The 23,304-nt window shown below is 52.0% G+C and overlaps 12 protein-coding genes across 12 annotated transcripts; 5 read left to right on the top strand and 7 right to left on the bottom strand.

Annotated features, from left to right (window-relative positions):
* Positions 1-28: 28 nt before the first annotated feature.
* BDV59DRAFT_49305 (OB fold domain-containing protein) lies at positions 29-1,058 on the bottom strand. Its single transcript, XM_073696497.1, has one exon. It carries the CDS (start codon positions 821-823, stop codon positions 74-76), a length of 750 nt encoding a protein of 249 aa, XP_073552497.1. The 5' UTR covers positions 824-1,058; the 3' UTR covers positions 29-73.
* On the top strand, positions 813-2,196 carry BDV59DRAFT_168459 (COG1/VPS51 family protein). Its single transcript, XM_073688078.1, has one exon. The coding sequence runs from the start codon at positions 987-989 to the stop codon at positions 1,860-1,862; it is 876 nt and encodes a 291-aa protein (XP_073552498.1). The 5' UTR covers positions 813-986; the 3' UTR covers positions 1,863-2,196.
* A 1-nt stretch (position 2,197) lies between these two features.
* Positions 2,198-3,264, bottom strand: BDV59DRAFT_168460 (DUF1917 domain-containing protein). The gene is made up of 2 exons (XM_073688079.1): positions 3,199-3,264; positions 2,198-3,145 (listed from the first exon to the last, which is right to left on the bottom strand). Exons 1-2 carry the CDS (start codon positions 3,245-3,247, stop codon positions 2,256-2,258), a joined length of 939 nt encoding a protein of 312 aa, XP_073552499.1. The 5' UTR covers positions 3,248-3,264; the 3' UTR covers positions 2,198-2,255.
* Positions 3,265-3,376: 112 nt separating this feature from the next.
* BDV59DRAFT_168461 (epoxide hydrolase family protein) lies at positions 3,377-5,138 on the bottom strand. Its single transcript, XM_073688080.1, has 8 exons — positions 4,802-5,138; positions 4,614-4,747; positions 4,278-4,550; positions 4,220-4,228; positions 3,981-4,167; positions 3,807-3,927; positions 3,591-3,746; positions 3,377-3,543 (listed from the first exon to the last, which is right to left on the bottom strand). The coding sequence occupies exons 1-8, from the start codon at positions 5,017-5,019 to the stop codon at positions 3,448-3,450; spliced, it is 1,194 nt and encodes a 397-aa protein (XP_073552500.1). The 5' UTR covers positions 5,020-5,138; the 3' UTR covers positions 3,377-3,447.
* A 108-nt stretch (positions 5,139-5,246) lies between these two features.
* On the top strand, positions 5,247-6,719 carry BDV59DRAFT_168464 (uncharacterized protein). The gene is made up of 2 exons (XM_073688081.1): positions 5,247-5,611; positions 5,664-6,719. The coding sequence occupies exons 1-2, from the start codon at positions 5,403-5,405 to the stop codon at positions 6,694-6,696; spliced, it is 1,242 nt and encodes a 413-aa protein (XP_073552501.1). The 5' UTR covers positions 5,247-5,402; the 3' UTR covers positions 6,697-6,719.
* Positions 6,720-6,874: 155 nt separating this feature from the next.
* BDV59DRAFT_190599 (peptidase S8/S53 domain-containing protein) lies at positions 6,875-9,887 on the bottom strand (the record flags this gene model as incomplete). The annotated part of the gene is made up of 5 exons (XM_073691770.1): positions 6,875-7,153; positions 7,221-7,776; positions 8,179-8,328; positions 8,392-8,678; positions 8,748-9,887. The coding sequence occupies 5 exons, from the start codon at positions 9,885-9,887 to the stop codon at positions 6,875-6,877; spliced, it is 2,412 nt and encodes an 803-aa protein (XP_073552502.1).
* Positions 9,888-10,561: 674 nt separating this feature from the next.
* Positions 10,562-12,602, bottom strand: BDV59DRAFT_208436 (cytochrome P450; the record flags this gene model as incomplete). The annotated part of the gene is made up of 5 exons (XM_073695207.1): positions 10,562-10,836; positions 10,892-11,199; positions 11,274-11,731; positions 11,800-12,376; positions 12,429-12,602. 5 exons carry the CDS (start codon positions 12,600-12,602, stop codon positions 10,665-10,667), a joined length of 1,689 nt encoding a protein of 562 aa, XP_073552503.1. The 3' UTR covers positions 10,562-10,664.
* Positions 12,603-13,230: 628 nt separating this feature from the next.
* Positions 13,231-15,007, top strand: BDV59DRAFT_190601 (general substrate transporter; the record flags this gene model as incomplete). Its single annotated transcript, XM_073691771.1, has 4 exons — positions 13,231-13,425; positions 13,483-14,170; positions 14,216-14,721; positions 14,780-15,007. The coding sequence occupies 4 exons, from the start codon at positions 13,231-13,233 to the stop codon at positions 15,005-15,007; spliced, it is 1,617 nt and encodes a 538-aa protein (XP_073552504.1).
* BDV59DRAFT_49369 (uncharacterized protein) lies at positions 14,965-15,985 on the bottom strand. Its single transcript, XM_073696498.1, has 4 exons — positions 15,664-15,985; positions 15,537-15,605; positions 15,325-15,477; positions 14,965-15,268 (listed from the first exon to the last, which is right to left on the bottom strand). The coding sequence occupies exons 1-4, from the start codon at positions 15,947-15,949 to the stop codon at positions 15,114-15,116; spliced, it is 663 nt and encodes a 220-aa protein (XP_073552505.1). The 5' UTR covers positions 15,950-15,985; the 3' UTR covers positions 14,965-15,113.
* A 907-nt stretch (positions 15,986-16,892) lies between these two features.
* Positions 16,893-18,903, top strand: BDV59DRAFT_168467 (putative tubulin-specific chaperone c). Its single transcript, XM_073688082.1, has 4 exons — positions 16,893-17,324; positions 17,413-17,573; positions 17,632-18,354; positions 18,411-18,903. The coding sequence occupies exons 1-4, from the start codon at positions 17,204-17,206 to the stop codon at positions 18,615-18,617; spliced, it is 1,212 nt and encodes a 403-aa protein (XP_073552506.1). The 5' UTR covers positions 16,893-17,203; the 3' UTR covers positions 18,618-18,903.
* Positions 18,904-18,953: 50 nt separating this feature from the next.
* On the top strand, positions 18,954-19,661 carry BDV59DRAFT_49383 (putative integral membrane protein). Its single transcript, XM_073696499.1, has one exon. The coding sequence runs from the start codon at positions 19,066-19,068 to the stop codon at positions 19,561-19,563; it is 498 nt and encodes a 165-aa protein (XP_073552507.1). The 5' UTR covers positions 18,954-19,065; the 3' UTR covers positions 19,564-19,661.
* Positions 19,662-19,759: 98 nt separating this feature from the next.
* BDV59DRAFT_190602 (esterase-like activity of phytase family protein) lies at positions 19,760-23,254 on the bottom strand (the record flags this gene model as incomplete). Its single annotated transcript, XM_073691772.1, has 7 exons — positions 19,760-19,848; positions 19,909-21,074; positions 21,139-21,379; positions 21,761-21,875; positions 21,995-22,163; positions 22,222-22,838; positions 22,901-23,254. The coding sequence occupies 7 exons, from the start codon at positions 23,252-23,254 to the stop codon at positions 19,760-19,762; spliced, it is 2,751 nt and encodes a 916-aa protein (XP_073552508.1).
* Positions 23,255-23,304: the final 50 nt, after the last annotated feature.

Below are 23,304 nucleotides of genomic sequence, written 5' to 3' on the forward strand. Positions count from 1 at the left end.
ATCTAGTATATCAGCATAACGGCGATGACGTATGAAATGAAATTTCCATACCTACTTGCGCAACGGCTGGAGGTTAAGATTCGGCTCCTTCCTCCCCTTGTCCCTCTGCGATGCGAGCCAGCAATCTCTCTTTTCTCCCCGTCTTCCACGACTGGTCCAGTGCCTCGATCTTCCCTCCGAGGAGCGTAACGCATTCTGGGGTCAACAAGATCATGCCCCGCGCCACTGTAGCATCCCGTAGTAACAGCTTCGCTCCGATGGGAAGTCTACCGACGGCAATCCCATCAATCTCCTTCAGCTCGATAGCCACAGCTCTCGTCCCGGCAGCATCTTGGACGATCAACCGATGGGGCCCATGGCTGGCCGTCCCGGGCTCATTCGGTCGTGCACCCCCCGTAGAACCACTACCATTGGCATCTGCCTGTCCTTGTGTGCTTTCGTCCACATTCACAGTGCGGATGATTTCACGTCCACGCACGGTTTCTCCGCGCTCGACGCGCTCAATGGCCTCGATCTGGCTCCATAGGCTGGAGCCGATGTCCTCGATGTCGAGGACCTGTACGGGAATGGGACCGGGAAGTCGTCGTTCTTGCACTGTCGGATCGAAGATGTCGGTGGGAAGTAAGGAAGACGGCGTCCGGGTCGAGAGAGAATCGCGGAAGTCGGACGCGAGGATGCGGAAAAGCGCCGTTTGGGTGAGAGCGGAGAGGGGGATGTTGCGCTGATGGGCGGTGGAGGAGACGAAGGCATCCAGCCAGGGGGAGGAGACGGGGAGGGACTTGTTGCGCAGTAACTGAGTGGCGATCTGGTCGGAGGGAGTCATGGTGGCAGTAGGTTGGTGAAGTGTGAGAGGTGTAGAGGAAGCTGTAGCCCGACGAACGGACCACCGCTTAAGCAACCGCCTCCTTTATCCGGCCAACTCAGCACTTCTCCCCTCCAACCTCTCGTCCCAACTTCACTCTTCCTTCTTTCGAATTGCACTCACCATGTCCACACTCTCCTCGCCCCGTCCCTCAATCGCCTCTTCTCGCGCCCACTCTCCCACCCCGGCATCCTCCCGCCGACCCTCCCTCGACACCCTCAACACCAACGTCGGCGGGGGCCTCAGCGCCTCCTCGACCCCGTCCACCGCGCGAGCCGTCTCCCCGTCACTGCACAATCGACGGAACCGAGCCGCTCTTCGGGATTACTACAATCTCAAGCCGTCCGCGGCGGAGGGCCCGAGCGGGCGACGCTCGCGCAGCATCCCCCGACATACCGACGCAGGCGATATCTCGAACCCAACGGTGGTGTCAACAGGCACGGAGCTCGACAGCCCGGATTTCGACCCGCAGAGATACGTGGACCATCTCCTGGCCACCTCGTCGTTGTCGACGGTGCTGAAGGCGGAGAATACGCTCGTGGGCGATATCCGGACCTTGGACAGCGAGCGCAAGGCGCTCGTCTACGACAACTACTCGAAGCTGATCCGTGCGGTCGAGACAATCGGAAAGATGCGTCGGAGTATGGATGATCGTGGGGCACCGTTGACCATGATCAAGACGCTGGGTCCGGCCATTGCGTTTGTGGCTGAGACGGCCGGGGGGTTGATTCAGGAAGGCGAGGAACAGCAGCGGCGGATTAAGGAGGCGAAGGCGACGGGCCAGACGGGCCGCAGGACGGACGAGAAGGCGACTGTCCGGTGGGTTCTGGCTACTCCTGCGCGGTTGGAGCAGCTGGTTGCCGAGGGGAAGCGAGACGATGCGGCCAAGGACTGGGAGGAGGTTCGCGGTCTGCTGGAGAAGTGGGAGGGCGTTCAGGGTGTTCAGGAAATTCGCGAGGCGTGTGAGAAGATCTTGGAGGAGACCGAGGCGGCATCGTGAAATAGGAGTGGAGTGGGTTGACAACACCACCGCTGGGTTGAACACAAACCCGCTCCAAGATACCGGTGATAGCTGGTATGGTCGTCTACCTAGGGACACGCAAGTCGCTCTGCACTTGCGTCTACTGCATGCAAAGCAGCAGCGGCATTGAGATGGCCACACCTGAGGTCGTGGCTTGACGCTGCGATAGGTGCATCTGCAGCAACGCAGGAGAGCACATATGCGTCGCTGCGATCGGACGCCCGGTAGAACGAGAACAACGTTACCCGGGACGTTGTGCATCCTACGTCGGACTAATGCGCTAGGGTCTGTATAAAATATCATCCATGTACAATACTTCCTTTCATCGTTATCATAATCTATGCATCGCACGCATACATACCCATCGAGCGGCTATATCTTCCCCCCCAGTGCATCCCGACTGGAGAACAAACTCGCTTTGAGCCCATAGGGATTGTTCCCCATAATCTGCAGATAGGTGTACGCATCGCACTTGTAATAAATGGGCCGCTCATCCTCCTTCACCAAGCCCAGGTCCACCAACTTCTTCACCACGCGTTTCACATCATCCCGATCAGCATAATCCCGCGTATACACGGCGAGCAATCGCGCACTGTCTTTGCCCTCATCGGTGGCAACCTTTGCTGCGATTCCCAGTTCCCCCTTCGCCGTCGCCTCCGCAACCGCTGCCCAATACTCGTCCACGCGATCAGAGGTGAGAAACATCATCCATTTCCCTGAAATCACTCCTGTCTCACGCGCCAGGGCAAAAATATCCCTTTCCAGCGACTGGCGCAGTGGGTTCAGCTTCCGCGTTAGAGGAGCTCGCGTTTTGGCGCCTGAGCGGTCATGTTGCGCTTCCAAGTCGGTTTTCTTGTCCTCGTACGTATGGAGGAGTTTGGTCCCCTTGGACACGAGCGACGCGACATCTTGTTGGGTGTGTGGATGTTTATTGGGGGCATGCACAATGAGCCAGGGGCCGACTTCATGTACTGGAGTCGTGGATGGCGGGAGACGGGAAAGAAAGTTGGAGATAGACTCCTCTGCTTTTGGTTCGCTGTGACTGGTGGAGGAGGGGTCAAGCTCGGATTTTATGGCCGTGGATGAGGACGATAGCTGCGATTCCGGCTTAACGGGTTCAGACTCTGAATTTACGCGTCGCGATGCGACTGTCTGGTTGTATTGGATGGTGGACAGGAGGTTTGGGTGGATGGTCGACCAGTACGGCTCTGGGTCGTAGGTGGCTGCAAGTTCCTCCAAACGCGATACTTCTTCGTCATCGCCTGTTCGACTTTAGTTTGGGAAGACAGGGCCGAAGCATAATTAATATACATACCGTAGAAGCTCGACTCGTCCGAGACAATTGAGTGGTCGTCTGCAGCCATGGCGATGCAGGGGATGTTGAAGTTGAGATGATCGTTCGATGTTGTTTGGGGCTGATAAGATCTTATCGATACCTTATCGATATCAATCTGTGGGGTTACTACGCATGTAGCACTGGCTTATTATCTTCGACGAAGCATTCGTTTCAATTCAACTAATGGACTATCTGATTCCCTGCTAAGTCCGACGCTCATTGAATCAATTATTGCGGTACAATTCCTGGCCACACCTGGTCAACGAATGCGGACAGATCAGCTTTCAGGTCCTGAGGCCGTTCAAGAGCCGCAAAATGTCCGCCCTAAACATCGTGAGTACATGATTCTGGACGCTGGTCACAGTGCATACCTTTTCATGTTGTCTCCAGAAGACCAAATTCCCGGTGGTATTCACCCAGGATTTGGGAACAGGCATGAGCTCCATGGGGAAATAGGAGAATCCCAAAGGTTTCCCGATATACCAGCGGTCCTGCGGTGTTCCTGCATCCGCTGGTGGAGGGAAGTTCTATACATCACGTCAATTGATTAGATTTAAAAGTATTGTGGGAGATGGAAATGGTCCTACCTCCCGATATGGGTAGATTGCCCGAGGGAATGACTCCGTAAACCAATACAGAGAAACAAGTTCAAGAATTGACTCTGACGGAAGAGCATCATCCACCCAATCCAAATACTTTTCCCCAATCCTGTGGCAAGGTTAGAATGCTCTTTTCTGTCTTACAGCAACACTGTTGTTTACCAAGCGAGCAAAGCAATTGGACTGCTGGACAAGACGTGTCCAATAGTGCTGGGTCGGGTGCCGTGTTCATAGGCATATGCTCTGCCCATTGTCAAGAAGTTTTCGCGTCGTTCCAACCCCTTCTGTTCCTGAGCCGTCAGAGTATCTGGCACCCCATCCGGACCGTTTGGTACTGGACAGAAGTTCACTGAACTGGTTGGTATCACAAGGAACGTTGCTAGCGGTCTTTATGGACTTACAATGAGCAGCTATGGACGGTTAGTCTATGCGATACAGACTTGGCAGTGCAGTGCATACCTTTGCAGCTATCATACTCAACGGCCAATATACGTGACACTCTACTTCCGATGTCACCTCCCTGAGCAATGTAGCCCCCGCCAAAGCCCAGGCCGTGCATTAGTTTATCCAATATGCGAGCCGTGTCAGCGTTCGTAAAGTTCCTATCCAAAGGCGGGCCAGACGAGAAAGTGTAACCTGGTAGAGAAGGAACAATGAGGTGATATGGCAGGTCACTGGGGGTGAACTCTTCCTGGAAAAGCTGCAGCATGGGAAGGAATTCAAAATAGCTCCCTAGGAGGCATCTTGTCAGACAATATCCTCTTTCATTCATAAAATACGATTGGTGGGCACTACCAGGCCATCCGTGAATAAGGATTAGGGGAACTGCATCCGCCTTCTCGGAGAAGAGAGCCGCGAAATGAAGCTTGATATCTTCAATATCTACTGTGAACTGAGGGAAGCTATTCGCCTTCGCTTCGCAAGCTCTCCTGTACCACATTTAGGGGATGATATTTACATTTCAGTCATTATATGCGACATACCAGTCGAAGTCATCTTGCCACTGCTTCCGAATAGCTGTCAACCACTCCGATGTAATGCCATATTGGCGGTTGGGGCGGGTGTTTTCGTAGGTTAGCGGGGCAATCTTGGAGAGCTTCAACAAGGTCTGGAGGTCATCCAACTGCTGCTGGGGAATGGAGACCTGGAAAGGGGTGGGAGTGATGGTGGCCGCGGCGGGGAGTTTACCGAAGGCAGGCATGATGAACGTACGTAGTAGATCGAATGTTGAACAGGAGTGCAGTGAGTTGGGCAGAAGTAGTCACTGGTCACTGGTAGGAATGACGATTGGTAATCCGGATGACATCAAGCAATTTCATACGCGACCAGAGCGGGGTAGCAGTAGGTATCCAACATGCTTATATGATTTCAAAAGTACGGAGTTTTTTTTTTTTTTTTTTTTTTTATTCAATAGCAAAATGGATAGATCTCTATAGCTCTGATATATTCCGTATAGACCCCGTTCCCACTATATATAAGAGGGGCCAACATTCACCGCCCGCATTCCATAATGAAAAAAACATCTCCGTTGAGGATCTTCATCTTCACCCAACTATACAAGTAACATACGTATAGAAACACACGATGGACCCTCAACGTCCCCATTCAGACACGACAGTCTTCCTGGACCAACCGCCCAGCTGTCTGCAGTTCTGTCCCGCAGTACCCAACCAATTCGTCGTGGGCACATACCTCCTCTCCGAGAACAAGGACGACGAGGGCAACATCCAGCAGGCGAAGACAGGCAGTCTGCAATTGTGGAAGCTACACCCAGAGAACCCTACCAGTGCCCTGTAAGTCCTACCTTGATGTCTCCTCGCATACCAGAAACTAAAATGTTCGCAGATCGTTAATCCAAAGAATTCCACTGCCATACGCAGTATTCGATCTCCATTTTCACCCATCCAATCCCTCGATCCTAGCCATTGCGTCCAGTACGGGATCTGTCGCCCTATTCCAGGTCTCCTTGACTGGGATTACGCATCTGTGGACTCGTCCCGTTCACGAGGATCCCTCCATCCCGGCCCTCTTTCTCGCCTGGACGCCACCCAAGTGGCTCTCCCAAGAGGACGCAGATGGGTTCGCCGTGACCTTCTCGGACGGGACAACCACCATCTTCGGGGCGCAAGTCGCTAGTCCCCGCGATGAAGATAAAGGCCTAGCGGGGCAATGCAACGACATCACCGAACTCGGCTCCTTCGCCGCAAAGCAAATGATCGAAGTATGGTTTGTTGCATTGGCCACCTTCCGGGATGAATCAGCAACCCAGCAATCACCAGTACCTTTCACATTCACCGGGAACGACTTTGGTTCCCTGCACACCAGACGCCTTGACCCGACCTCTGCGGCTGAGGACGAGCCCCGCGAACTGCTGCCTCCGCTTCTTCTAGAGCATGACGATCGTGCCCGTCATCATACCGCAGGCGTCACATCGATTCTGCCATTACCTCTTCCCCTCCATGAGGGAGCTCCATTGCTGCTCACCGGGAGCTACGATGAATGTCTGCGGGTGTACCACGCTACTCGTCCCGGGGAGGTCCTCGCGGAGACGTGCCTGGGGGGTGGTGTATGGCGGTTGCAGCTGCTCAAAACCGATCGCGTGGAGGAGCGTGATGAGTGGGTATTTCTGGTCCTGGCCAGTTGTATGCATGCAGGGACCAGAGTTGTCCGGATCACCTGGAAGATGACAGATGCCGCTGTGGGATGGAAAACAGACGTCCTGGCTGAGTTCACGGAGCACGAAAGCATGAACTATGCGTCCGACGTATGGAAGCCAGATGGTGGCTACGACCTGCAAGGGAACGACGTCTCCGAACTACTCTGTGTCTCTAGCAGTTTCTACGATCGACGGCTGTGCACATGGCGCGTGAGCGTATAGTATACATCCGTTGTGGCAAACGGCATTTATTGTTCATGAATACCTAGTTCAACCCGCTCGATCGTTCGTAATGCAACGCGCAAAGGCATGCGAGAGACAAAATACAGACCCATCCGAGAACCCAATACGATAATAAAAAAGAGACAGAAGTCAGAATCCACAAATTATATCTACCCCATTACACGATCGTCTCCAGCTCCCGGGCGTATCCTATCGCGTTCTCGATGATGGTGCCGCTGGCCACCAGGATGTCCTTCTCAGACCGGGCGGCCGCCTCCGGCTCGACAGGGAAGTATATCCGACCATCCCGCAGAACCCAGCCACGGTGCTGGGCAAAGTCGATGACGGCGCCCTCGGACTCCAGAAAGAGGAGGTTCTTGGCGTTGGAGATCGGGAGCGACGGGTAGGCTTTTTCGGAGCAGTCTGCGATTTCACTGCGGATAGTGCCGACAAGGACCTGTTCCGACAAAATATTAGCAAGAACATTCTACACATTCGCCAGCGTAAAAAGAATATAGTCTCACGTTAGAGAACAGCGCGAATTCACCCGAGGGCACGCGCTCCGAGTTCGTCTCCCGCCACACCTTGTCGTAGCTTCCCTCCATCAGATTCCGCTCCAGATCGACCGGGTACTTGATAAACGGGTCATCCTCTACGCTCTTGCCCTTCAGGCTGGCCTCCTCGACCAGCCCTTCCAGCACCGTGTGGAAGCTCGTGCTGTCGCCCATGCTCAGGAGAAGCAACAGGTAGAGACCGGTGATCTTGCTCCGCTGGCTGGTCTGGACATCCACCTTTCCGGCATTTGTATCGTCTCTCTCCAGGTCGTAAAAGGGCTGCAGCTGCTGGTAATATCTTGTGAAGGTGGGAGCGTCCGTCTGGCGGATCGCGGCCAGGGCGCCGAGCTCTAGGACCTCGCGGGCGACGGCGATTACCTCGGGAGACGTGGAGGGTGTGGGAATCAGGGCATTCTGTAACAGAAGGGCACGCTTGGCGCGGCTGAGAATGTCACTCGTGGAGTCAAGCTGGTTCTTATTCAGAGCATTGTGAAGCTCGGACACGAGAGTCCGGAGGTCGGCACCGCTTGCCATGGTAAGTAACGTGGGTTGCGAGGTTGCAGTGTGTAGTTTAATCTTATGCACGATAACCGGAGGACAGATATCTCTCGATAAAGGGCTTTTGGAGGGTCCGTTGCGAGTGTGCGGGCGGCTGAGATGTATGAGGTCGATGATGGTTGACGTTGACGGCAGCACAGCTTCCAACAGCTTCGCCGGTTTCCATCACGTGATGAACTTACTATGTGATTACATAATAAATAATGAAGGGACAATGCGAGCAATCATTTCTAATCCTTCAATACTTCATAGATCCACTGCCAATTTCACGAGAGCATTATAAACAGGAGATCCTATCCCTGTCGCGGGATCCCATCCGGCCGTTGCGTTCCAGCTAGCATAAGGGATCCGGCCTCGAGCATCCTGACACCCTAAAGATCCCCCATGGACGATATCCGTGAATCCATTCCCACGGAGGGAATAAAGCCATGGGTTGAGAAAGCCCAGGCGCGGTTTGTTTTGCTGCAAACGGGCTGCGTTAAGGCGCGAGACAATGCCTGCAAATACAGGTGCTGAAGCACTTCGCACCAGTTAGCATGCCCTTAGACTCCACAATCAAATGAATGGCGTAAGTTGAACCCACCTCGTGCCTCCAGTTTTCAACATAGCCCCATGGTCGATTATAGCAAAGTTTTTTGCCTGGAGAGCAACGTCAGGAATTCCTCGGCCCTCCTTGTTGTACAGGCCCTCCCATTTGTCTCCAAGTACATTAAAGTACTCCTTGATACTTGCATCCTGGTAGGAAGGACGAGCAAATCGTTCCGAAAAGCCACCTCCTGAGAAGCCAATTGCTTTTTCTGGATTTATGCCGTAAGTGCCACCGACTGATGTGACGAAAGGGCATGAAGCAGGGAATGCGGGTAGGAATCTCTTCCTCGGAACACGTCCATTGGTCATACATGGTTCTCCGGGACCAGAATCACCACTACTGAAGATCACTGAGACACCACGAGCTGCGAGCTGGGCGAAGAGGTTGCAAGTGGCTTCCAAATACGATGCTGGAAGACTCTGTTCATCTTCGCCGTATGAGGTCGACAGAACAGCGGGGAGGACCTCATCAGGGAGGTTGATCAAATAATGTAGTTGCTCAAGATACGGCTCGTTAGACGTATTATTAGGGTCTGGTTGGCCGATCTCTGGGACTAAGGGTCCACGCCCAGCTGTAGTATAGAATGTGGTGATGGAGTTGTAAGCGATCGAAGCAGCGTATTGGATATCTAGCGCTGCTTCAGTGCTGGACTGTGCAGAGTCTTGTAGGTTGAGTCCTCCATTGATATACTCGACCGAAAAATTGGCGTCATGCAGATCTGGCCCAAACCGCTGCATGAATTCATAGAAATCATCGTAACGTGCATATTCCTCCAGAAAACCTGAGATCCCAAGAATATTACGGGGATCTGGGTGTGGATTGGTATCATTGATCCTATAGAGTTCGCGGAGACATTCTGGGGTGATAGTAGTGGAACAATTTCCGGAAAGGTCCGCTTCAGTGAGAATTACCGGCTTAAGATCAGATATACCGACCTGGGGCTTAGGTCGTCCGAACCGAGTGGTTGGCTGGATCAAGTGGATGTAGGGATATATGGTTTCCGGAACCGAATACTCCAGGGCTCGTGTCACAATTGTTCCGGACTCCTGGTGGCGGAAATCATAGAATTTTGTCCCAAGAAGCGATTCAGCCTGTGAAACTGGTACGGTAAAGGTGATCCAATTTCCGTGGTTCTCGATGGATTCGGCGGGCACTTGCTCCGCCTGTAGCCAAGATAGAATGCTGTCCGAAGCATCATCGGATGGGCGCAAGAAATCCTGAATCTCATGCAGCTTCATATGATGTCCATAGGTATTGTGGCCAGGGGTAGAAAGGTTGATCACTTTCTGTTCAAATTCGGCGGCATTTTCTTGGTGGATGCCCAACTGAAACTTCATAAGCTTAGACGATAGGGTTGGCTGGACTTTCATCCAACCATCAGGAACATTTCCAAGCCGTTCAACAGGATAGTTGGACGCAGCGATGACCAACGGATATAATCCAGAGACTATGAGGGAGAGGACCCCCGTGAAGAGAGGGAGAGCTTGCATAAATATGCACCACAACGTCGATTAAGCACAGTGTCAGGTTGTATTAACAGTACAGGTAATTATTGGGAGGAGATGCAGAGTACCATAGAATTGCTTCCTGGCAAGCATTGGCATTCATTCAGCCCTCAGGAACCGACGATACTATATAAGTATGGAAAAGGGAGAGACCGCTAGGTTTGAGGATAGAACAGTTCCATTTATCCTGCCCATCCCTCCGGATGTTTATTTGTAAGAGGATCACCAAGGGCAAACGAAATATCCACGTCATTTGGGTTTTGGGAATGTGGTTCCCAAGCTGACCAGACCGGTCATGCAGGTATCTTGCTTCCACCATCCTGTCGAGCGGAATCGATCCCCGGGAAATGAACGCCAAACACGAGACTAGTGAAAGTTTATGCAGGTGATGCTGGAGCTGTAGCTGGTGGACTTGTAGATTGCTGTGGGAGTAGAAGGAAAATGGCGAGGACAGAAGACAACGACGTTTATTGACAGCCCAAACGGGTAAGGAGCCCTGACAGCCAATCAGAGTGGTTTCTGAGCAACACTAGTCTGGTTTGAGCAACCGGCTTCCTGATGAGGAAATCATGTGCATATCTGGCCTTTCTCTCTCCTTCATTGCTGTTGGATGGCCCAACTGTGGGATGCACAGAGTCAACCATGCGACATCCATGAAGGGCTCACTCGATGGTCTCCAGTGCTATCTTCGACCTAATTTCCAACGTACCATAACCGTCTCCAGTCTCACGGCACAAAGAAAACTGCGCCCACTCCCGTCCATCACAACTTTTCCATAGCATAGTACGTGCTCATACGGTACTTGGTTTCGCCATCGTATCGCGCTAGATCTTGCAATGCCTGCAGTCCCTCCCTTTCGATCGTGGCACGAATTTCGGTGCTTCGGGGTGTAATGCGACACTCGAAAGGGTTGGGCCGCATATTGAGGCCGTTACTGGAAAAGGTCCTGAATCAGCTCACCGCATATGTTGACCAGGTGAAAGGCTCACGTGTAATCGAAGATATCCACAGGGATCTCATTCCCTTTGGGATCCAAGGCCTTTTCGATTCGAAAGCCCCAAAGCAAGCGTGCCACAGTAATAAAGGTTCCTTGTTCAGCTAAACCTTGGCCACTACAGACTCGGCGTCCCCATCCAAATGTCATGTACCCCTTTTCACCAGGAAATGGACGTTGGTCCGGACTTCCCTTGATGTAGCGGAGTGGATTGAAGCGGTCAGGATCAGGGAACTCTCGCTCGTGATGGTGAATTGCCCAAACGTTACCCTGGACCCAGGTATTTCGAGGAATAAGCCAGCCCTTGACCCCTCTTGTCAGCGCCTCCGTCCAGCAATTCAACCATCCATAGCAATAAAAACGGATTCTGACCGTACCTTATAAATGTCGTCCTTGATTGGTGCATGCGGTTGTCCTCCGATAATGGCCACCGACCTCCACCGCAGTACCTCCTTCACAAACGCTTTCACATATGGAAGATCAGGTTCATCTTGAAATGTCGGGCTGCGGTGCGGTCCGACTACTCGATCAAGTTCTTCCCATGCCTTTGGTAACGTCTCGGGGAAAGCACAGCAAGCCAGAACAAAGGTGACAAGCGTGGAGCTGGATGTATCGCTGCCTGCACCGAACAGATTACCTGAGAGCGAGGAGATCTCCATTCGGGACAGGTTATGCTTCGGCGCTTCTTCGAATATTTTGCTCGCGTAACACTGCTCAGGGCCGGAGGTATTGGCAGCTTCCTCAGCCAGTGCGTAGAAAAACGGTCTGCCGCGATTCTTTCCCCCTCCCAACCCATGTTTCCACGGTGCCATCCAGTTCGGGAACTTGGCGAGAACTAATCACGTTAGCCGATACCAACCTATCAATATGGTAGGAAAGTATATCTTTGTATAAAGTGCTTACAAGGGAACGACTCCATGAGCATTGGGAATGATTTCCCTGGAACATTGAGCTCGGCTGCTCGCTGCATCACCGCGATCACCTCAGTGATAATCGGGTCGCTGAAGGTAGCAACGCGCCTTCCAAAACCAATGATAGAAACGACGCTTGTGGCATATCGCTCAAAGTGCTTTACATACTCCTTCGGTTCCCGCAGGAGATCGAAGGCTACGATCTTGCTCTCATCGTTTTGAAAGCCTCTGTAATTTCTCACCTGTTGCAGTCCCACCCCCATATGGGTCAATTTCCTATGCAGCCGCCATCTGTCTCCGTAGTACATGTTGACCAAATTCGACTGCCCAGCGCCGAGCTCGCTAAAGACCACCATACGTGGCCGAGAGGCATAAATTGCAGCTCGCTTGTCAAGTAGCTCGTTAGCTGCCCAGGCATCACAGATCCAAATTGTTGGTCGACGACCGGTCCAAAAAGTAATTATTGGAGTTTTATATTGTCTCGCCAACTGTTCGAAATAGATCCATGGCTTGCTTTTCGGTAAAAGATGAGTGTTTCCAATTATAGGCAGTGGAAATGGCCCTGGAGGCTGTAAATATTATTAACGATGTCGGTTTCTAGTACATGCAAAGGGAAGTTACCATTCTGAAGTGAAGATATATCATGTAGCCATAATCTATCATGAGAAGCAATCCCAAGGCTGTCATCAGCAGAGGCACTGCTGCTTGTAGGTCCAGTGGGCTCCATCTTGCATTGTTAAAAGGGGAACGGGCCCGTATGAGAGCAATGACTCCTTCCACCTTTTCGACTATCATATTGCTATCAACGTAGCTTTCTATGGACTGATTGACAACAAAGTGTAGTGCATGCGCATCGTACTTTACATATATTCGCGGTGCCCCCCGTGATATCTCCCGGATAAAAGACACCGAGTTTCCTCCCCACAATATATTCTCTCAAGGACCAGCAAAATGTGGCGGAACACCACAACGTTCGTTGTTTACCAAATTAGCGGCATAGTATCCGGATGGTGCAACAAATCCGATGTGCTATCGACATGGTTCTTCCAGCTGCTGAATCGAATAGATTCATGCCTGATCGCCCACAACGACAGTTTCTCTCCATATATGAAACAGTTTTTATTCATCTCGACCTGTCGCCCCAAATCCCCTTGGTGTGGAGTATCTGCGGGGTTTGTGGGGTAACTCTATAGATCTCCCGAGGTATTCTGCCCCAGGAACTGTCGATCAAATTTCTATGGCCATCTATAGGCGCATATGCTTTCTTCATGGGCATGCCAGCAAGGAGAATACATAGCCGGAAAAATTTAATGAAGTCATGTGGGGAGGAGAATATTTCTTTATATAATACAGTTATCCCCTGCTCCTGGCCCCGCGACGGTAGTTCTGACTGATTCTCGCCAATCCCAGCAATGGTGAGACCATGGCAGACAATCCCATATCTAATACGACATTATGGCAGAATCGAAAATGTCTCTTCCTCTGCTGTCTGGTTTCAATGGCCAACATGCAATACGGATTTGACTTGGCTGCCGTGGGCTCACTCCAGGCTATGCCAGGTTTTCTAAAAGTATTTGGATATCGAGACCCAACTTCTGAGATGGGATATGCTATTGATGTCCGTCGTCCTCTCGTCGAACAATCCACTAAGCTAGTAGACTGACTTCTAAAAAAGAGCACTGTACAACAGCTAATTACATCCCTTCTCACGCTGGGATCCTTCGTGTCCTCACTTGTGGCTGGGCTTTTCTCTGCTTATCTGGGACGCCGCGCCGCGTTATGGCTGGCATGTGTGGTCAACGCGGTGGCATGCGCCATCCAAATTGGAACGACCTCGCCAGGAGTTCTATACTTGGGAAGACTACTTCTAGGGTTTGCAAATGGCTTTCTGGTCACATTCTCCAACATCTACACTGCCGAGGCCTCTCCGGCTCATATGCGAGGTGTTATGGTTGCTTTATTCGCGTATTGGGTGAATATTGGCAGTGTCCTCGGCGCCGCCGTGGATAACAAGACTAAGGAGAGGATGGGGCCTCTTTCGTATCAAATCCCGCTAGCCTGTCTCTACATCGTCCCTACACTCCTCTTCATCGCATTGTTCTTCGTCCCTGAAAGTCCCCGATGGCTCCTCCATCGAGGGAAAGAGAAAGCCGCAAGAAAAGCACTGGAACAACTTCGCGGAACTAGCTATGCTACTATTCTCGCCCCTCCTTCTGGGAGTGATAGTGGCGATGAGAATGGCAGTGTAGACAGCGCGGGCATAGTTCCAACCTTGCTGGAGCTTGAGTGGGCCGAGATGGTCAAGGGCGTAGAGGAGGAAAAACGTGAGCAGGGTAACGTGGCGGCGCTCGACATGTTTCGAGGTAGGTAATATTTCCTCTCAGTCAAAATTGTAACTCACAGTATAGGCGTTGATCTCCGTCGAACTATTCTCTGTTACTGCATGATCGGCTGTCAGACTGCATCTGGCGTATGGTTCCTCATCGGCTACCAAACCTACTTCTTCACTGTCTGCGGGGTTGCCAAAGCATTCGAATTCTCCATTATGAACACCTGCTTTGGATTTCTCGGAGTGAATTTCGGAATGTATGCCATTCGGAGACTATTGGGTCGTCGCGCGATCCTCATGCTCGGCGCCATTGCGTGTGGGCTATGCCAGCTAGCCAGTGCCATTGCCGCCACAGTCAGTCCAAGCTCCCTTCCCACCGGACAGACATTAGTAGCCTTCACAGCTTTGTTCATGTTCTTTTACAACGGTTGTGTTGGCGCCGCGAGTTATCCTGTTGCGACGGAACTGGTCAGCTCGAGACTGCGTGCCTGGACGGTGGGCACGGCTACATCGTTGGGATATCTTCTTGCTTGGTTGACCAATTTCTGTACGCCTTACTTTATTAATCCAGAGCATCTCAATTGGGTGAGTCATCGTACTTCTTATCTTCAGCTCAAATGAGATCTAACCAGGCGTTATGTAGGGCGCACGCTACGGTTACATATGGGCGGCTTCGAATCTCTGCTGTGTCGTGTTCTTTTACTTCTACATGCCTGAAATGAAGGGCCGTTCGTTGGAGGAGTTGGATGAGATCTTTGCCGCTAGAGTGCCTGCTCGTAAATTCCAATCCTTTGAGTGTGTCATTCGGGAGGCGGCACGTATTGATGCTGTCAATGCGACGGTCGGACACGAGCAAGAAAAAGGACGATGACCCGTTGAAGACTGATGAAATAGATATCGCCAACAATGCATGTTATGTACAAGGCCCAGCCACTGAGGCTTGTAGCGTCCAATACAGATTAGACTAGACATGTCAATCAAAAGGTGTATTCCGGAATGTTGATGGTGGTGACAGTCCAGGTCTTTCCACCGTCGCTGGTGCTCATATCTCCAGTGACTCCTTCGCCCTTGGCCAGGGTGTTGATGTAGTTAGGATCGGCCACGTCGAGAATGATTTTGGTGTCGATCCACGCTGGTTGAATTATGTTAGCTCTGTTACTTGAAATATCCGAGGAATACCAAGCTTACAGTGAGCTCCAACGGTGCCACAGTTGGTTTCAGCGCATTCCACTGCGCTCCCCCAGCCCTGCGCCTTTCCATCACTAGTAGAAAGGGTAGAGACAGTCTGGTTGTTCACGAGGACGGTCTGGGTGTAGTTCCCAGTAGAATCATCAAATTTATCTGCATATTACTGTAAGATTCGTTTTTTAATGTGCCAATGAGACATAATGGCTTCTTACAGTGCATAGTAACATGGTCGCTAGGCTGTGCGGTGGAGGACTCTCCCTGTACCGGCATTTGGGAGTTCGCTATAGATTGTGAGCACAGAAAAGGGCATTAAAAGAAAATACAAGTAGCATAACCAACCTCCAGTGCTCAGAAGCGTGTAGGCAAAAATACTCCAGTCATCAGATTGCCAGTTGTCGGCGATGGATTGAATCAAGTCGCCATTAGAAGTTCCCATGCCGACCCAAAGGGAGGTATCTCCGGAGGATCCACTAGGAGCCTTAGGCAAAACCAAGGTTGAGGTTGATTCACGGATAAACGAGTCGGAGGCGACGGGCCCTGTGCTGAAAGCAGGGCCCATGGCAGCATTCACGGAGCTGAAGCATACCGCGGCAAGAACGGAGAGCGCTTGGTTACGAGAAGGCATGGCGATTGAGGTCGGATGATATAGGAGAAACAGAATTATGGCAGACTTTAATTCGCAACAGAGGATGTAGGGACAGTTTATATGCCTGCTTCGTTCGGCCTATCTCCGGAAGGGCAATATACTTCATGGCGAGGGTCTGTTTAGTATGGATTTTCCACCATTGACAGGTGGATCCTGAAACAAGATGTCTGACGGGGATGTGCACATTTAAAGTAGAGTCCTCTAATCTATCTGGGATAGACTAGAGAATAGTGCTGTAGACGGACCTTGATTATCCATCGCCATACGGAGATCTACGACGACACATGGGGAGGAACTGAAACACCCCTGATGCTTCAGATGTGTCCTTAGTGAAACTAGTTCCCTCGTCTCTGTTTGGTGTAGTCTTAGCCTGATCGAAATCATCTCAGCCCGTTCAGCCTTGTCATGAAGCTAGATGAGGAAAAAATTGTATACTTTCTACTTCGTAAGCAGATGGTGTTGATGAAGAGGATAAAGCTTGGCATGTACCTCTATGCAACCAAAAGCGGCCGCTGAATGCCTCGGCATAATTTCCGTCTAGGGAATCCATCGTGATCGCGTGCAGTCCCCCCCATTTCTTAGTTTAGGTCAGCGCCGCTTTTTGCTCTGGGATCCGCCCAGATCGTGGCATGAGCACGCCCTGTGCGTGTACTGAAGCATTGTTGTACGACTCTTCTACCGGACTGTTGGTTCAATTACTAGTAAGCTACCAAAAGAATGCGAGAGTTATACATATTACGTAGTTAAAGAATGGCCCACTCATACGGTGAATAACTTTCAGCTGATTTTCCATAGACTACCAAAGGCAGTACATCAGATCACGTGTTATTACCTTGACGGTGCGTGCCCCGTATCGATCACGTGAGTCCCTCTTAAAGCAGCGGGGTCCGTTGTAGGAATCCGATCAGTCGTGCTGAATAACGTTTCAGTTACTGAATGCACTGCTACATGCGCTGCTACTCTCTCCATTGCTACCGGAGCTCACTCTCTCCGTCCTTATTCTCTCTCTCATAACTTCCCTTCTCCCATGTTGACGCCGCGAAAGCAAAGGAGACCGTGACCCGGCTTTCCCATCTCTACCAATCTTCGAGTAACCCCTCCGGTCGACGTCATCAATACCTCGTTTCCCCCCGGTCACTCCCACCGGGTTCCCCGACACGTACCACCTAGCACGAACATCTCCTCTCTTCATCCTCTCCGCCTGAATCCGATTGTGTTGCTGCTCGCTACATCATGTCGGAGCCCGACTTTACAGATGCCCGTCGGCCTTCCCAGGCTGAAAACCAAACCATCTCGAAGTCCGAGATCCCGCTGAAGGAACGGTTCTTCCGTTACTTTCAGCATGAAATCACCGGTATGGCTGGTCTTGATGCCGATGCCACTTTCTAGTTTGGTTGCATGGTGAATCTCTGACGCCTAATTTTTCTTTAATTGTCCGATAGCTCTCCAGGAACAAATGGACCGTCTCGCAGACACGTCGCTCGTGGGAGGGGAACGGACCGATGCCACCGATCATTGTTTGGCTGGCATTGCTCGGTTGTCCAACGAGGTCAAGGATGCCGCAAGCTACATTCCCACCTACGATCAGAAGATCTACGCAGAGGTAGGAAGCATGATGATATCCTACAGCCCAACGACCATCCTAACCACTTCATCTCCAGGCGATTAAAGCCCTCCAGGATAAACTAAGTGAGACCCGTGCGGCGGTCGAGCCACGACCGAAATTCAGCTTCAAGACCAGGAAAAACGCATCCGCCGTATCTCTAGCGGATGCTGCTCTACTGGCCGCCGAGGGCCGAAGTCGTATACCGGGCTACGGCTCCCCCGGGACCGCGTCCGTGAGTTCTTCGGGGGAACAAACTCCGAACTTTCCTTCCACTCCTCTGAACGAGCCAGACCGACTGCTCCAACCAAGGGCAGAGATTGCCCCTACTTCCATCCCGGAGATGGCATTTGGCGTTACCGGTGAGAAGTCGAAAGCTGAACCAAAGACGTCTCCTTTTGCAGCCAACTCGGTCTCCTCCGTCTCGGTGAATAACCATTACGGTCTCCATATTATGCTCCCCGCATCTGGGTCCACCGCCACGGTGCCTGCGTCTATCACCTCCCTCCGCCACTGCGTGGTTGACATGTCCATACCGACGGCAGATGGGAAGCCGTATGCCAGTCTGGCTGTTAAGGGCGTAAAAGAGAGCCTGCTGGTTTGCGGTCAGATTAACGGGCCCGCCCATGTCACCGGGGTGGAGAACAGTATCATTGTTGTCACCTGTCGACAGTTCCGGATGCACAACTGTGCCGATGTCGATGTCTATCTCAGCTCGTCCAGTAATCCAATCATCGAAGATTGCACAAACATCCGGTTCGGCAGGATACCGAGAGTATATGTAAGTTCAAGCAGCTTTCAAGTCCCACTTAGTGCAATGCTCACCATCTGCAACAGTCTCTAGACCATGACTGTCCTGACAGTCAGGACTGCTGGAACCAGGTGGAAGACTTCAAATGGATCAAGCCAGAGCCGAGTCCAAACTGGAGTTTAATAAGCCCCGAAGATGCAGTTCCGGAGCAGGTCTGGGCAGAAATTGTCCCCGGAGGCCCTGGTTGGTCTCTCGAGGACATTTTACGAGCGATCAAAGTTGTGAAAGCCTGATTTATATGAAATACATGCAGCCTTTGGTTTTGCATGATGTCTTCGCTGGATCTATGGCGTCGTGTAAACTTCAATAGTGCAATTGTTAACCTGGAAATCCATAGCCCCGGGCTTTTTTTTTTCCCCCTTTTTGCTACACAGTGGACTTGATCGATATCAGTTCATGTGTTATTACGGGTCATTTGGATGTCATGTCTTGCTTGGTCTGGAGGATTGTTGGTCACTAACGAATTTCATGGCATGCACAAATACAGAATAATCTTGGAATCAAAAATATATATATGTGCAGTATATTCTTTCCTACAGCGAAAGCAATCTACCCAGCTCTACATCACACTCCATGTGATGGACAAGGGTCAGCGTGGGGGCCAATTGCGTCAGCCCACTCCATCTCTCTTTGAATCTCACCACGGCATCCATCTCAATTACCACAACAGAAACCCACAAGATGGCCTCTGGGCTTGTTTTCGATCCAATCCGCCTTCTACGTGTGGCCCCTCTGGCCTCCAGTACCGCCAGCCTCATCTACGCGACCACCGAACTCATTGTCAACAATGGCCTTCTGCAGCCGGAGATCCGCCCCGCTTCGAACCGGATCCTTCCCCGGTGGTATTCCTACATGTTCCACAGGGGAATTTGGATCGTGGTCGGGTTGAATATGACAACAGTCTGGAGCTCCATTGCCAGCCTCTGGTTGGACTCGCGACGATCAAATGCTCGGCCCAGCAGCCCCTTTTACTGGGTGGGTTTGGCTGGGGCTGTCGGTCACTTGCTTTTCGTTCCCTGGGTTGCTACGCCAATCCAGAATATGGTTGAGGATCGCAACGAACAAGGGGCGACGTGTGAGATGGAGAAGTGGTTGAGTGTGCATCGCGTGCGGATGCTCGTTGCTGATTTGCCTGCTTGGTTGGCATTTGTGGCTGCCATCATGACGACTTCGCTTTGATTTGGGTGGTAGTGTGATCATCGTCTATGGCTTATGTTTGTCCGCTTGTATCGGCAATGGCATGTCTAGGTATGGATTGAGGGTAAACAGTACAATGTACAGGGATTTCAAGGATGGCCTCCAATAGCAAGACAACCTCATGAGACCTTCCCTTCTATAGCTTCTAGCTAGACGTATATACAGACAAAGAAGGTTGCTAAAACTGCAACCTGAAAACTAGCACCTGACTGTCAAGGCTATAGCCCGATTCATCTGCGTACTTGAACTTGCCAAAGTTCATGCGCCCTACGGCCGTTAGCCATTTTAGAATATGGATGCAAGGCAAGCGGATGCCGTGGTACTTACCATTCTGAGTGATAAAGTCGTTATCACTGAAGCTAAACAGGAAGTACTCGTTCGCCTCCTGATGCTTGGAAGAAGAGGGATCAACAGGCACCAGAGCCAGGCTCTCCCATTTCTCGTTCAAAAGAGATGCATCCTGCTCTCCGCCATTGTGAAGACCGAACTTGGCCAGTTCGGAAGCAACGTTGAAGTCCAGGAACGAGCAATATTCTGCGGGGACAATTCCGGAGTCCAGCTCCCCTTTTGAAGACGCGATAGAATCGCCAACACCGTCGTACTTACCCTTGAGATCGGTCGTAGAGTGCGAGATCGAAAAGATGTCCGCATGACGATACACGGACCGACTCTCCGACTGGCCATGCCCGAACCCAGAGTCCCGAGCAAGAACCAGGAAGTCACCCGTAGGGAGGTGGAGGATCTCGGACTGTGAGGCAACTGCATCCTTGTCGGCGTCCGTATAGTCCTGATACTTCGGAAGCATGACAACGTATTCATGCTTATACTTCGGGGCGCCGGAAGAGATGTCGTACTCAAGGACACGCGCAGGCTGTCGGTTCTTCTTTTTGGGCCCACCTTCCTGGTTCAGCGCCGACTGAAGCATGGCGTAGAGTGTCTTGCCATCCACCGACATTGTCAGGGCCTCCAGACCCTGGTTGTTGTTTCGCCCAGACTCAGTGTCCTCAGGGACCACCGTCTGTTCTGGGGCATATATGGGTGGGCTTGCTGCGTTGAAGCTGAGAGAGCCATTGCGATGCGGGAGAATCGCCTCTGGCGGCTGGATGGCATGCACCATTTTGCCGGCATGGTTGAACTTGTAGATGTACGGACCATACTCATCAGAGATCCAGAACCCGCCGTCGGGGTCCAGTACAAGACCCTCCGCGTCGATAGAGATGCGCTTTCCGCCGGGCCCATCACCCCCGAAACCATCACCAGGGTACGTTGCAACAGGCAGAGGTGGGAAGCCTGCATACGAAGCATGCCCAGTTCCGTCTGCATCGAGGCCTGTAGTGGGCTCGCCGTCTGGGCCCGTTAAAAGGATAGTGTCTAGATATTTAAGGTGCAAGTTGGGACTGGAAGGGCTCTGTGCTGATGCATTTGGTGCGAGCTGGAGATTTACGGCCAGCTTGTGCACTCGCGACTGGAAGTTGAGGGTTCCATTAGTGTTCCTGGGGGTGACATGTCAGATGGATGCGTCTTGGGTGTGTTTATAATGCTCTAGGTCGGTCATACCAGCCTCTATCCGGGAGACACCAGACGATACCGGTGTAAGATCCAGGACCAGTACGGCGCCAGGATGCACGGTCGATGGCTGCTGAACTGCCAATTCCTCCGAGAGTATCGCCGTACTTGTCAACGGCATCAGATGGCAGATATCCGTATCCCTCTAGGCCGGTGTAGGCGTAGTTCTGCCCCCCACAGGTGGTCTGATTCACAACGGTGGCATTGTTAGGGCGAGTGATGGCGACAGCAGCTGCAGCCCCCGACAGCGCCGTAGTCAATGGCAACAATTTCATTAGGATAAAGCGAGTGTATTAAGAAAGAGTGTATTGTTAAATGGCACATCATATGGTACCCCTTGAGGGGTCAGTGGGGGATATATACGCCCGTATGCAGAATCCCCTTATGAGGCGGTGCCTGCATCACCCTTACATGCAGGACAATGGTCGATCTCCGAATGTAAGAGCCAAGAACGTGGCGTGAACGTGGGGAGGATCGACCCGACGATTCGTTCGCCCCGAAACGCACCAGGATTTAGTCTGCAGGGGTCCAAGACTCTAGTTGAACACCACATTGTATGAGAGCAAACACAAATCACTTTTCCAATTGTACACCTAACCGCCTACCAAATTACATACTAGTACATGATATAATAGAATCGTCAAATGGACGACACTAGGCCCAGGTTGTCGGCAACTTCGGATGGTTCTTTGCGTGGAATCCAAGGTCCTCGTATACCGTATCATCGCCTGCACAGACGTCAGAACACGATACAAAAATATTACGTAGACGGCATATCACGACTCATGTCATGCTTACCTCGTAGGTGATCCACCCGTTCTTCGTTCTCTTCCTCCAGCTTCTCCACTTCCTCTCCAGGCTGGATCTCTTCGGGACGCTTGTCGCCGGGCTCCGCAACAGCGGCTTTTCCAAGCTCCTGTTGTGCCTCTCCGATCATAAGGAACTGAGCATTGGGGTAGTTCATGAACTCCGGTTCCAGTGGGATCCAGCGGTAGTCTCCGAACTTCTCACGCACGCTGCCTCAGGAGTCAGGTATTACCGTTCACCATTGCACCTTTAAGGGAATCTGCTTACTTTTCCGGATACTCCGGTTCCTTGGGGAGCTGTGCAAACGACGGACCGGGGTACTTTGGGTTCTTTGACTGCACGATAAAGCTGCCACGCGAGTAAAGACCAAAGTCCTCTTGGACCTGTCCCAGTTCTGCAGGAACGGTTAGCACGTAGGCAAGATGCGAAGCCCGTTTGGTGTGCGTGATTGCATAGACGCCCTCTGCGTATGGTTTGGCTTCAGGAACATTCCGCTCCCCTCTGGTTTCAGTCTCATATGTTTCTCCAGCCATGAAGCTCTCCTGCAGCTGTTTCATGGACACGCCCGCCTTCTCGACGAACCCCATGTCCCGTTCTTTTGGGCTGGTGGGATACTTCTTCTTGGGAAGCATCATCAGACGGCATTTGGCTCCCTCGTCCATTGGACCGCTTTCGCTGAACACGGCACCCATAGACGTGGGTCGTAGGACGAAGAAGCTGCGGGCGACATCTGACACACCGTGAGGCTCAGACACGTTGACGCGGGGGCGGAAGAAGAAGTAGATGATCCCTTTCTCGAGAACATTGGAGGGGACAATGTCCTCTCGTTCCTGTGGCTTTTCCCCAGCAGTCGGCCCCTCTTCCGTTGAAGGCTCGGGTTTCTCCTTTGGAGCTTCTAAGAGATAGTTCGTTAGACAACGTGATAAACGTGATAAACGTGATAAACGCATGGCGATGCCGCATTACCTTGAGCAGCTTCTGCTGTACCGGCGGCAGCAGGAGCACCTTCATCCTGCTTCTCTTCTCCCTTTTCCTCCTCCTTCTCCTTTGCAGCAGGCGCCTCCGGTTCCTTTTTCTCGTCTCCCGGCTTCTCCTCCGTGGGCTTGGGTTCCTCCTTCATTGCCTCATCTTGTGGCTTCGGCTCCTCTTTCTTCTCCTTTTTGGGCTCTGGGCCCTTTTGGGCGGTTTCCTTGCGCTTAGTTCCTGCGCCACCCTTACTCTTGGTACCTGGCGCAGCCGCCATGGCTTCTTTGGCCTTCTGGGCAGCCTGGCGTGACGAAGTCCTAGTTGCGGCGGCCATTTTGACGGGAAATAGCTCCTGTGGACAGCTTGGACAGCTTCAGAGACGGC

This window comes from Aspergillus ambiguus (genome assembly GCF_047715705.1).
Source record: "Aspergillus ambiguus strain CBS 117.58 unplaced genomic scaffold BDV59scaffold_2, whole genome shotgun sequence".
Classification (NCBI taxonomy): Eukaryota; Fungi; Ascomycota; class Eurotiomycetes; order Eurotiales; family Aspergillaceae; genus Aspergillus; species Aspergillus ambiguus.

Coding starts and splice junctions, on each gene's coding strand:
- BDV59DRAFT_49305 (XM_073696497.1), bottom strand. CDS start 823: ATGACTCCCTCCGACCAGATCGCCACTCAGTTACTGCGCAACAAGTCC.
- BDV59DRAFT_168467 (XM_073688082.1), top strand. CDS start 17,204: ATGTCGGAGCCCGACTTTACAGATGCCCGTCGGCCTTCCCAGGCTGAA. Junction 17,574..17,631: donor ATCAGAAGATCTACGCAGAG/GTAGGAAGCATG, acceptor CTTCATCTCCAG/GCGATTAAAGCCCTCCAGGA. Junction 18,355..18,410: donor GCAGGATACCGAGAGTATAT/GTAAGTTCAAGC, acceptor CATCTGCAACAG/TCTCTAGACCATGACTGTCC.
- BDV59DRAFT_168460 (XM_073688079.1), bottom strand. CDS start 3,247: ATGGCTGCAGACGACCACTCAATTGTCTCGGACGAGTCGAGCTTCTAC. Junction 3,146..3,198: donor GGACGAGTCGAGCTTCTACG/GTATGTATATTA, acceptor AAAGTCGAACAG/GCGATGACGAAGAAGTATCG.
- BDV59DRAFT_49383 (XM_073696499.1), top strand. CDS start 19,066: ATGGCCTCTGGGCTTGTTTTCGATCCAATCCGCCTTCTACGTGTGGCC.
- BDV59DRAFT_168461 (XM_073688080.1), bottom strand. CDS start 5,019: ATGCCTGCCTTCGGTAAACTCCCCGCCGCGGCCACCATCACTCCCACC. Junction 4,748..4,801: donor TGGCAAGATGACTTCGACTG/GTATGTCGCATA, acceptor AATGTGGTACAG/GAGAGCTTGCGAAGCGAAGG. Junction 3,747..3,806: donor CAATCTACCCATATCGGGAG/GTAGGACCATTT, acceptor CGTGATGTATAG/AACTTCCCTCCACCAGCGGA.
- BDV59DRAFT_168459 (XM_073688078.1), top strand. CDS start 987: ATGTCCACACTCTCCTCGCCCCGTCCCTCAATCGCCTCTTCTCGCGCC.
- BDV59DRAFT_168464 (XM_073688081.1), top strand. CDS start 5,403: ATGGACCCTCAACGTCCCCATTCAGACACGACAGTCTTCCTGGACCAA. Junction 5,612..5,663: donor GAGAACCCTACCAGTGCCCT/GTAAGTCCTACC, acceptor AAATGTTCGCAG/ATCGTTAATCCAAAGAATTC.
- BDV59DRAFT_49369 (XM_073696498.1), bottom strand. CDS start 15,949: ATGCCTTCTCGTAACCAAGCGCTCTCCGTTCTTGCCGCGGTATGCTTC. Junction 15,606..15,663: donor CACGCTTCTGAGCACTGGAG/GTTGGTTATGCT, acceptor CACAATCTATAG/CGAACTCCCAAATGCCGGTA. Junction 15,269..15,324: donor TGGCACCGTTGGAGCTCACT/GTAAGCTTGGTA, acceptor TAATTCAACCAG/CGTGGATCGACACCAAAATC.